General features: G+C 39.7%; 1 protein-coding gene across 1 annotated transcript in view; it reads left to right on the top strand.

Annotated features, from left to right (window-relative positions):
* MTMR9 (myotubularin related protein 9) overlaps positions 1–12,390 on the top strand; it is a 30,783-nt gene that overhangs the window by 9,343 nt on the left and 9,050 nt on the right. The window contains exons 4-8 of the mRNA XM_015823351.1: positions 3,443–3,568; positions 6,478–6,651; positions 7,958–8,175; positions 9,935–10,096; positions 10,718–10,859. Coding sequence (XP_015678837.1) covers positions 3,443–3,568; positions 6,478–6,651; positions 7,958–8,175; positions 9,935–10,096; positions 10,718–10,859 — 822 coding nt within the window. The remainder of the gene's footprint in view (positions 1–3,442; positions 3,569–6,477; positions 6,652–7,957; positions 8,176–9,934; positions 10,097–10,717; positions 10,860–12,390) is intronic.

Raw genomic sequence — 12,390 nt, 5'->3', positions numbered from 1 at the left:
ATAAATCTAATCATCAAATCTTTTAAGTCTATTTCAAAACATTTTTTTAGTTATCTATAGAATTTTCTTAAGATCAATTACATTTAGATATCTAAAACATTTCCTTTATAATAACCATCCCAAACATGTTTATATTGTTCATATTTTAAAATAAACTAAAAGAAAAAGAAGAGAAATAATATTGTCTTGCTTAGGGAGTTCATCCCTCTTAGATTAAAATCTTTCTATTTCTTCAACCGTATTCGAACAAATATTTAATTTTTAAATATTCCCTCTGATGCATCCCATCATCTAATTTAGCCCTCTCCTTTCGTAGAACCTCTTTCCTAATCAATATAATCCATTGAGTCAAAAAGTCTTTCCATAATCTTGTAAGTGTTGTAAATATTAAAAGGGAATCAAACATCATGTCTTTGTACAAAGATGTTGTCCCTTCATATTCATTGAAGATCTATTTCTTCTATTTCTATTTCTCTTGTGTTCTATTGTCTCTCCATTTCTTGTAGTACTCCCAACAACTCTGTAGTCCATCTTATCAAATCTGTTTTCTTATTCTCAAATTTATTTTGTGGTCTTAGAGTCCAAGTTTTCTTTTTCTTATCCAGTATTTTTTGTAAGTTCTCCACTTGAGTCTCCATCTCTAAATTTCTTTCCATTAGTTTATTTTCAGTTATCAGTTTTACATGATCTCTCTTTTTTTAATTTTCTGGTCATTTATTTGTTGTGATATTAAATTAGAAATGCTCCTGTTTTTCTGCTTATTATGTTGTGTCATTAAGGAAAGGGAAGCCCATCATGCTGTTAGGCAAAATGAAGCAATAGCTTTGAGCGACAGGCTAGTCCAGGAAAGGAACTGGCATTGTACTCCCCACTCATTACTCTCCAGATCTATTCTTCAGGGTACCTAAAGGCAGCCTATTATACCAGGGCTTTTCAACCGGTAGTACACGTACCACTGGTGGTACATCGGCACCTGGCAGGTGGTACGTTTATGATGGGTTGAAAAGCACTGTAAATAAAAATGTGTAAAAAAAAGTGTAAAACTGTAGTGTGGAGATGAGCAGCACAGACCTATGGGAGAGCCAGCTGTAGCCACGGGGTTGCTGGGGCTCTGCTGAGTGCCCAGGATCCGCACCGGGCTCCAGCTGACTGGCGCTTCCAGAAGCTACACGCAGCCTTAAGAAAGGAGTCAGTTGCAGCTACACCAAAGACAAAAGGAGAAGGAGGGGATAGACATGCCTACGGGGTGTGTACATTTGGCCCAGGGCCTCCCTGGAGACAGTGAGGTGCCGGCCCACTCCAGCTCGCAAAGGAAAACCTGAATTCAACGGGCCAGAAGGCAGCCCAGCCACCGCGCCCCTCTGGTTCCTTCTCGCCCTCTGGGCACAGACGCAGTCGCTCTTCGCCATAGCTGGGGCGGGACTTGCAGCCCCGACTAAAGGCCACGCGCTGCAACCTTGCCCTGCCAAGGATGGGGGCGGCAGCCAAGACTACAGCAAATCTGCAGCTTGTCAGCAGCGCTCAAAGGCTGCCCAACTTTACTCTGCAATTTCGGGGCTGGAAAGCAGAGGAGCAGCGCCGCGTTTGCAGGCCTGGTGGCACCTGCTGGAAACCTTTTGCTTCCCCCCCCCCCCGTCCGTTGCAGCTACCTTCTTTGGATCTGTCCTGATGCCAACGGGCCTGCTGGCATAGATCCGCCAGCTTCGTCCTGCAAAGTGCGGCTCACCCGGTGCTCTTGCCTGCTATCCCTTCCTGGGCTATTAAAATCACATTGGCAAGGTCTGTACTGAACACCTGACTGCAAACTACTCAACCCGATTTTAGCCTAGCTCCTTGTGCAATCCCAGGCTACATTCTGGATGTAAGAGGATGCAGTATCAGGAGAGAGCTGCAAAATTGATTTGTTATTTATTCTTGCCTTTAGCAGCAATAACTACATTGTTTGATGACTTTGCTATCAACCTGCAGGCTGTGAACTTTCCTTTCCCCCCTGGGGAAAGAATTCAGGAGTGTTAGATTTATTTTTCCTGCTAATTACACAATACCTTGTGGGTTTTTTAAGGAGCTTATGAGGGGGGGAAAGTGTCTGAAAATTAAAGGATGTATGGATTGAGTTGTGAGACAGGGAAGGGAAGTACATGGACTTATGCACTTCCAGTTGCTGACAGGTGTGCCACTAATATTCTGACTGGACACCTGCATGCTCTCAGGGCCCAAAGATTATCTTCATTCTTCATAAGGCGGTATTGTGGATTAACTCAATTTTTCAGGGTTCTGATTTTAAGGTGAGTATCCTGAGCTATGAAGGCCTTTGATCTTCTTCTTAAATACATAATAATAAAATAATGAGAACTAAAGCTCAAAGGGAAGGCAGATTAGAAAGAACAAGACATTTTGGGGACTTCAATACCCTTCCTGTTAAGAGTTCCTTAATAAGGTTTGCTCTTCCTTCTTAACATCAATAAAAGTGGTTTTTCCAGAAAATATGTGAAGAGCTGTAATTAGTGATTTAACTATGTTTTCTTCTTAGCTGTGTTTTAATTTATATATAATGTATGTTTAATTGAGGAGGGCCTGGAGAGGTAGAAGTGGCCAATATGGAGGCTGCACCTTGCCCTCCAGATCTCTGTCTCCCCTGCAGATCTCTGGAGAGGAGGGAGGGGTGGCAGGGGAGCTGTGTGAGGGAAGGCTGCCCCAACAAGCCAGCATCGTTACCAGGCACAATTGGAAATGGGAATTCTCTTTCGAGAAGGGCCAGCCTCCCTTGTGCAGGACCCGGGAGCGCTGCTCCCCTGCCGCTTCCTCTTACTCTCCAGAGATCTGTCAAGATAGAAGTTGGACTCAGAGGAAACTGCTTCCTGCAAACATCCTGCACCTCCTGCTTTGCCAGGACGGGCACCGGACAGGGAAACACCAACAATGTCTGAGTTTGGGAAAAGAACATTTCTTTAGCGTGCTATATGTACACACACACACACACACACACACACACAGAGAGAGAGACAAACACAAACATACAAACATTTCAAGCTTGGAGACTAGTATCCACATCTGAGCTAGCAAATTGCCAATCATGCCTGGGCTTGGGGAGAAGGCTCTCCTTCCTCTGGATAAAAGTCCCCAAACCTGGAATGTGGTGTGTGTGTGTGTGTGTGTGTGTGGACGCATGCACTTGGCTGCTAGCAGTTGGGGAGGCAAGGAGTTTGTGGGGCATCGAGTTGTCTCCCCATCGAGTTAGTCAGTGTGACTTGTTCTGTTCTGGCCCAGCTCTCTCAAGTCAACTGTGTCCAGTGAATGGCGTCGAGCAGGCCATGCCCACCTGCTAGGTGACTGGTGGTACTTGAATATTGCCACATTCTAAAAGTGATACAATCTCTGAAAAGTCCTGTATTATATGGACAACTAGCACATTGTAATACTGTGCATTTTCCCCTTCCTGTAGGCACTGTCTACCTTGGATTCCATTACACTCATGTATCCTTTCTTTTATCGACCCATGTTTGAAGTAATTGAAGATGGCTGGCATTCATTCTTGCCTGAAAGTGAATTTGAACTTCTCAATTCAATAGTAAGTTTTTATTTTTATTTTTTAATCACATTTTTACTCCTACCCATCTTACAGAAGCGACTCTTGGTGATGTATAACAATAAAAACAACCAGTGTATAAAAACAATCATTATAAAAATTATAAAGTCATTGTTAGAAATAAAAAGCAGTATAAAAATTAAAATATAAAGAGCAACCACAATGGAGCCATGCAAGAATGTCTCCAGTTCCCTTAGACCTCAAGGGCTGGAGACATCATCAGGTCTTGAGGGACTTCTGGCATGATAATGGGTGGGGCTAATCTGACTTTTGGAGGAAGAATGTTCCATAGAGAGTGTGCTAAAGCAGACAAGGCCCATCTCCCAGGACCCACCAAATATAGGTCTTTAGATTATGATACCTGCAGCATACTTCTGCCAAATCTAATGGGATAGGCTGATGTAATTGCGGAATGGTGGTCCCCCAGATAACGTAGACCCATGTTAGAAAGGCTTTAAAGGTTAAAACAAGCATCTTAAATTGGACCTGGAAACAGACTGGCAGCTAATGCAGTTCACAGAGCAGAGGTACAATATGCATTATTTTGGGAGCACAAATAATTGCCTGTGCCATTGCATTCTGAACCAGTTGGAGCTTCCGGATATTCTTCAAGGACAGCATAATAGCAGTCCAGTCTGGAAGTGATAAGGGTATGAATGATCATGAACAGAACCTGGCAATCCAGGAAAGGACGCAACTGGCACACATCATGAAGCAGTATGTAGGCTTTCCTAATCACAGCAATCACCTGATTTTAAAGCAGGACTTACGAATCTAGGAGGTTCCCCAGATTGCATACCAGATCTGTATAGGGTGGTGACACCCCATTCAGAACCAAAGATGGCATAATCTTAGAACCAGTAGGCCCCAAAACCCAAATCCACTCAGTTTTGGCAAGGTTCAGCTGAAGCCTGTTCTCCCATCCAGATCCTCACAGCCTCCAGGCACCATGATAAGATGTTCACAGCATTGCTTAATTCTCCAGGGGCAGAGATGTATAATTGGGCATAATCAGCATATTGATGATCTCCCACAGTATGGCAATGGATGAGCTCATCCAGCAGCCTCATGTAGATGTTAAATAGGAGAGGGGAAAGCACTGTAGCCTATGTCATCTCCCATAGTAGGGGCCAAAAGTGGGAGGAACCAATGTGGAGAAAGAAGGTGAACCAGCACAATACCCTGCAGTCCATCCCAATCCAATCCAGAAGAATACACATGGTCTATGTATTGAAAGCCACTGAGAGGTTGATGATATTGAAAGCCATCAAGTAGAGCAAAGATGGATGCCCAACCTCCATCCCACACATGCCAGAGATCATCCAAAGGAGTTACCAATGCTGTTTCCACCCCATACCCAAGTCTGAATCCTGACTTAAAGGGATCCAGACGATCCGCTTCATCCAAAGGCCTTTGAAATTGTTGTGCAACCATCTTCTCAACCACTTTTCCCAGAAGGGGAAGTTAAATGCTGGAGCAAAATTATCCTGTATGATGGTATGCAGCGATGGTTTCTGAAGGAAGGTCCCCATGGTTCTGGTTCTGTAGATTCTCTGGGCTCAATTGGAAACCACAAAGGAAGAACTTGGTTCTCTAAGACCTATCAGAATAGAAGTCTTTTTTCTAATACACATAAACAACAAGTAACAATACAGTGAAGACCTTAATATTAAGTATTAAACTCAAAATAGATACCTTTATTCTATAAATTATAATTTAAGCATTTTGCAGTTGTTATCAATGCTACACTCAGGTGCAGATTTAACATTTAAACAACTTATCAACATTAACATTTCAGAAATTATAGTTAATATTGACATAACCTTTTTTAATCCTTAAAAGCTTAAGTTATCTATATCATCAGAGTGTTTAGTCGTTACCCAGATATACAATGTTGTACTTGTGTTTTATAAAAGAAAATAAATAAAACAATATTAACTTGGGTGGGAGAAGGAAAGAGGCTTCTAGAGAAATGTCAACTGGATCATATTACTGAGGGACATTTGGTATGGAATGAGAACCTTTCTTCTATCAGACATTTTAAATAGCAGTAATAGCATTACAGACAGTAGTTCTGGTCTTTAGGTTTGCACTGCTGCTATGACATGTACCTCACATTAAATGTCCTGGGGATCAGGCCATCGTGTTGTGCCAAAATAAATTAATGGATTGGTCATCACCCTTAATGTGAACATGACAATTGTATTTTGTTACCCCAGTTTAGAATGAAAAGGAAATGGTGGAAGTTTTGGATGGCTTTAAACACAGCTCAGATGTTGCATTGGTTGCCACTCAGCTTCCAGGTGTATCTTTAAGGTGCTAGACATCTCCTTTAAAGTCCTATGTGGCAAAGGGCCTCATAATCTGAAGGACGACCTCCATCCAATTGTTTCTGACCTACTGGTACATTCAGGCAGAATGGGTGTCCTCCAAGTCCCTTCTATTAAATGCTGCCATCTTGTGGAACCAAGGAAGCATGTCTTCTCTGTTGCAGCTCTTGCCTTCTGGAATAGCATCCTTTCCCCCCAGATACATATAACTCCCATTCAAGAATCTCAGAAGTTTCCTCGATTGTTCCCATACTAGGATTAAAATGATTAGGTTGACTGTTGATGTATCTAAAGGTTGGTTAGAGTTGGGCAACATAAAAATCAAATTAATAAATATCCTCAGCTTTCTGAATTTCCCATGTAGTTCTAAAGTTAGGATATCTCCAAGACTTTGAATGGGTTAAATTAAATATACACTTAGGCAATGGATGTTTATGTAAAGATTTATTTTGTAAAATTGCAAAGTGATTCCAAAGCCAAATTAATTTATGATGAGAAAAAAAGAGAAAGTAGGTCAGACTGATTTTGGTGGATTCTTACATACATAGTATTCTTTCCTAGACAAATGAATGGCGGTTGAGTTACATCAACAAAGATTTCTCAGTCTGCCCTTCTTACCCACCTGTTGTCACTGTCCCTAAATCAATTGATGATGAATCTTTATGGAAGGTTGCCACTTTTCGCCATGGTGGACGCTTCCCAGTACTCAGCTATTATCACAAGAAAAATGGGATGGTGAGTTGGACACTTGGATTACAAGGCATGTGTTTTCTTTGTAATAACTACATATTAAAAATGTATGTATGTTGCAGTACTTAAATGCCATAATTGAAATTGTTGTACTGGAAGCTTGAGAATTTAGGGGTAGCAGGAAGAGAAGATTATCTGAATAGGTTGATATATGATTAGGAAGAATCAATTAGCAGCCTGAGACTTTAGTGGTTACATTAACTAAATGCTCCTAGCGGTATAAATAATTCCAAAGATGTAGAAATTCTTTTTACAATAGGTTATAATTGGTTCTTGCACTTTTATTTTAAATCTTTCTGATTGTTTAATATTAATAAAAAGTGAGGCTGCACATTCAATAGCTTGTTGGAAGCTGAACAAGCATCATTCTCTTTTCGTACCATAACCATAAATTTGAAAGGAACATGCCTTTTTGAGAAGGATATGTTAAAGTTATCTGAAGAGTACTGTGGATGCATTCCTATAGAAAAGCATAACGCTTCACAAACTGCTGCCTCTTCATGAGAAGATATGTTCGACCTTTACAGTCATTACTTTCCTATTGTGTGTTCCTAGAGGTTGTCTATCAGCTGTATTCCAATAAGAATTATTGGCATATCAAACTTACATACTTCTGAAGAAAGCGAAATGGGATGGAAATAGGCTTCGAACTTACACATAAATGCTAATTTTCATTCTGCTGTCTTAATATTTGCAGAAAATTTACTATCACTTCTGTATTTCTTTTTTTCCTCTCATCTCTTTGAAAATCAACATAAAATTGTTCTCACTTGAAGCATAGAATTATATCCTGGATATATATGTACCAAATTTCATTCAACTTTTATTAAGGAAAATGTGTTTTCACATTAGTAGTGAAAAATTGAATTATCAGGTGAAATGTACAAACCCTTTTTACTCTGTCAGTATAATAGAATGCATGAATGACTTTGAGGAAAAAGGGGAAGAGATGTTGTCTAGGAAACAATCAGACAAAGAGAAACAGGAGCCCACAGTCACTTAGCAGTCAGAGAAGGGAACTTAAGAAGGACCCACTTTAATGGTTAAAACAGTTAAAAGTAGAGGCCTTCAGATTTGCAAGATTCTTTTAATGCAGCCTTCAATAAAACAGAATCAGGTCATCTTGTTTTTCCTATCTGATTTACCTGGGAGGGTGACAATCAGTTATTCCAGAATGGTGAACATTTTTCCCCCATGGAATCACAGAATACCTTTAACGCTACATTGGCTTTTATACTACAGAAGACTTATCTGGGTACACATTCTTACTACAGTTTGTTGATTCTTTTAGGTGATAATGCGCAGTAGCCAACCACTTACAGGTACTAATGGGAAGCGTTGTAAAGAGGATGAGAAGCTGATCAATGCCACCCTGAGGGCAGGCAAGCGTGGATATATCATTGACACACGATCTCTGAATGTCGCTCAGCAAGCCCGGGCCAAAGGTGGAGGCTTTGAACAGGAGGTTCATTATCCTCAGTGGAGAAGAATTCACAAATCCATTGAGCGGTGAGTTTCTGTATGAGAAAGACTTGCTTTCAAGAATTTTAATTTAATTTAGAAGCTTTTTTTTTTTTTTTAGTTTAGAACATGGGATTTAGGAGATTTGAGATACACAGATGAACCAATTGCTCATACAAATAAACAGTACCAGGTTAGGCACCAGAGTTTAATATAAGAAACCTTTGTATTTTCTTAAACAGTAGCTCTAGGTTTGTTTAAACAGATAAGACCTTTTTTGAAGCAGTTCCCCAAATGCTGCAAGCAGCACATTGATTATATATAGGTGTTGGGGCAGAAGATGCTCATATTTTTATGTTTTTATTTAATGTAGTTATTTATTAAGAAAATTGATGGTTGTAGAATGAAGGGTGTATTGTTTTTGTGTTGTTTGAAGGAAATGTGTGTAACAGTCCAATGGAAGCTTAATGCCTTTTCCTTAAAAAAAAAAATCCAAAAACTACACTACAGAATTGTTGGGTTTCATTGTAGAAATTCAGTTGGGTATTTGCAGAGGTTTCAGGACTTGCAAACATGGCAATGGGTCGGTGGGAATGCATGTTCACTATGATCTATCTCTGCAAGACAATATTACTTTTGAACTTTCTTGTGTCCAGGTTCTTAGACCAGGGGTAGTCAACCTTGGCTCTTTTATGACTCGTGGACTTCAATTCCCAGAATTCCTGAGCCAGCTGAGCTCTCTGATTGAGAGAGTCCTAGGCCCCAGTCCTAGGTCTTCAGCTGGGTTTTATAAAATCTTTTCGCTTTAGGCCTCTGCCACCGTGTGCAAAAAAAAAGAAGGTTCAATCGATCAACTAATTTCAACTTCTCGCTGGAAAAAAAAAGATCTCGCAAAGTTGAAATTGATTGATTGAACTTTTTAGTCCCACCCAGTCTGCCGTTACCACTGCAGCCACGCCCACCCAGCAGCCAATGATACATAAGTGGGTTCTGGGTTGCAGTTTGGGCACTCGGTCTCTAAAAGGTTCGCCATCACTGTCCTATATCATTTCAGACAAGTGACTGTCCAGTCTCTTCTTAAAAACCTCCAGTGATGAAGCACCCACAACTTCTAATGGCAAACTGTTCCACTGGTTTAATTGTTTTCACTGTTAGGAAGTTTCTCCTTAATTCTAGGTTGCTTCTCTCCTTGTTTAGTTTCCATCCATTGTTTTTTGTCCTGCCCTCTAGTGCTTTGGAAAATAAGTTGACCCCCTCCTCTTTGTGGCAACCTCTCAACTACTAGAATACTGCGATCATGTCTCCCCTATTTCTTCTTTTCTTTAGACTAGCCAAACCCAAGTCCTGCAGCCGTTCTTCATATGTTTTAATCTCCAGGCCTTTAATCATCTTAGTTGCTTTTCTTTTCACTTTTTTCAAAATCTCAACATCTTTTTTTGTAGTGTGGTGACCAAAACTGAATGCAATATTTCAGGTTTGGCCTTACTAAGGCTTTATAAAGCGGTACTAATACATCACATGATTTTGATTCTATGCCTCTGTTTATATAACCAAGGATTGTACTAGCTTTTTTGGCTGCTGCTGAAACCTCTTCAAACATTTAGCAGGACATGAGGCTTGGCTCATAGTTGGTAAAAGTTCTAATATTGGAATTGTATGGTATTTAGAGTCCTACGTCTATTTCTCAAAATTGAACACTTGAATATAGGAAATACAAAAGGTGTTCCCATTTTGATAGTAAAAGTGTGCATCATGGATGTAAGGTTGTTTTCATGTTTGTCTCCCTTTCTTCCCAATGTGCCTATAGATACAATATTCTGCAAGAGAGTCTTATCAAGCTTGTGGAGGCCTGTAATGACCAGTCTCATAATATGGATCGCTGGCTAAGTAAGTTAGAGGCTTCAAACTGGCTGACCCACATCAAGGAAATCCTGACCACAGCTTGCTTGGCTGCCCAGTGCATTGATAGGTAAACATTCGGGCGTCTGCTTCAGTTCATTTATTATTTATTTAAAACATTTGTATGGCTATTCATCTTAAAAGCACATCCTGCATGTCTATGGAGATTCTCAGTCATCCAGGTCATGGTTATTTCAAAGGTGCTTTTTCAAGAGGCAACTGGACTTTCTTGTTTTTCTTTGAAGACGTTTCGCTTCTCATCCAAGAAGCTGCTTCAGCTCTGACTGGATAGAGGGGAATGGAAGGATTTATATACCTTGCAGATAGCTGGTCATTTGCATTCTTTTAGAGAGTCATTGAGGCCACTTGGGGGTTTATCACTTGGGGGTTTATCTGTACCCTCAAGGTCACCTGAGTGGTGCAAATGGGTGTGGAACCTTCTTGGAACTGCTGAAAGGACTATATTGTAGACTGGAGATAGTTAATGTCATATCCCTCCCCCTCTATATTGTTCAACTTTGAAAATTGAAACAGCATTTTGAGGGAGGTTGAAAGCCTCAGTTCTTGAGTTTTGAGGCAGAGTCATGAACTGAACCTGTTTCTCCGCTAGATAATCTTCTTTTGCTGTATGGGTGATACATGATAAGCCCATTAAGCCGTTCCTTTTCTTGAAACATATTTTATCTCCTAGGGAAGGAGCATCTGTCTTGATTCATGGAACAGAAGGCACTGATTCAACACTACAGGTGACTTCTCTGGCTCAAATCATTCTGGATCCGAGATGCAGGACCATTCGTGGCTTTGAAGCTCTGATTGAGAGAGAATGGCGTCAGGTATGAGCTGCTATGTTTTCACCAGCAAAACTTTATGTTGTGTCTTCATCTCTGAAATGCTGAACATCATTCATTTGCTAATTCATGCAAAGAATAACATCTTACCAGGAATCAGTTGTGGGCAAATGAAACAGATGGGTTTGTTTGTCACACTTTATGTTGCCAAATTATTCTGGAGTCTAGGCTGCTAATGACAGTCAAAATAAAGTACATCAGAAGATGCCTAGCTTGTTCCAATAATCCAAATTAACATCCAGATATTTGCATTTTGTTACCTCAAGAACAAGTTATCTGGATACAAACAAGTTATATTGCAAGATTCTTAGTAATACACTCCTGGCTCTGAACTCAAGGTTGCTAAGAGACTGAAAACCTGGGAGGGCAGATCTGAGGGCAATAGTCATCCCTCCACCCAATGAGATTGTCCATAATACACGCCAAGTGTATTATATGGATGAACCATTTAAATTTTGGATGAAAGAATTGTAAATTAGAGTGAATTTAAATCAGTGATCCTCCTCTTATTTTGAAATGTGTAATTTTTTTGAATGAGACTGCTGACAGACCAATCTAATAAAACATTTTGGTATGTAGCAAAACCTTTAAAAACTGAGGGATGTAATATAAAACTTAAATTGTTATCCACTCCAGGGTTTGTTTGTTTTTTTCTCTCGGGATACTCAGCAAAACAAGATTATTCGAAGCTAAAGCTGTAATCTGTTCATATTTATTTGGAAAAAGAACAGTTGTATAACATTGGGCTTAATGTGCAAGTTAAATATGCTCATGATTAGTCTGTGTGTATTCAGCATTTTCCATATGGAAAATTTGATAGCTGCAGGGAAAACCAGTAATTGTCCAGATGATGGAGATTAAATATTTAGTCAGTTAGCATGGTGAAGTTTTTATTTGAAGAATAAGAGATCAAGCTCTCATGGGGGTTTTAAAACACAATTCAGCAGACACCTGAAACATAATGTTACTATTATGGAAAGGAAAAAGATATGGTTCATAGATACAGCAATTTCAGGGGAGTCAAACTGATGAAAATCAAATAGAAAAAGTAACAAAATTTAATTGAAAGACTTTAGAGGAAAAAGTCAACTATAATTTTATAGCAATTGGAGCTTTTAAAACCATGCCAAAGATTCACCAAATATTTGGAAATTTTAAATTTGATATTGCTGACTTTGCAAAAAGCCACCTTGCTTAGAAGTTTGTATATACTACACTAATTTCATAAATGTAATACAGTAATAATAATATCCATACCAGCTCCACCAATCTTGATATATTATTTTCTAAGATTTTCCTTAGAAAAATATTTTCTAGTCTGTGGTCCCAAGAGTAGAGTAGAGTAGAGTAGAGTAGAGTAGAGTAGAGTAGAGTAGAGTAGAGTAGAGTAGAGTAGAGAATAGAATAACAGTTTTTTTAATAGTAAAGCCAAACCTTTTACATAAATTCCAGTGCACAGATTTCTCTCTCTCTCTCTCTCTCTCTCTCTCTCTCTCTCTCTCTCTCTCTCTCTCTC

Source organism: Protobothrops mucrosquamatus, unplaced genomic scaffold (assembly GCF_001527695.2).
Source record: "Protobothrops mucrosquamatus isolate PMUCROS unplaced genomic scaffold, P.Mucros_1.0 scaffold1842, whole genome shotgun sequence".
In the NCBI taxonomy this organism is placed as follows: Eukaryota; Metazoa; Chordata; class Lepidosauria; order Squamata; family Viperidae; genus Protobothrops; species Protobothrops mucrosquamatus.
The sequence above is the reverse complement of the archived record's forward strand: the minus strand, read 5'-3'. Positions and strand labels throughout refer to the sequence as shown.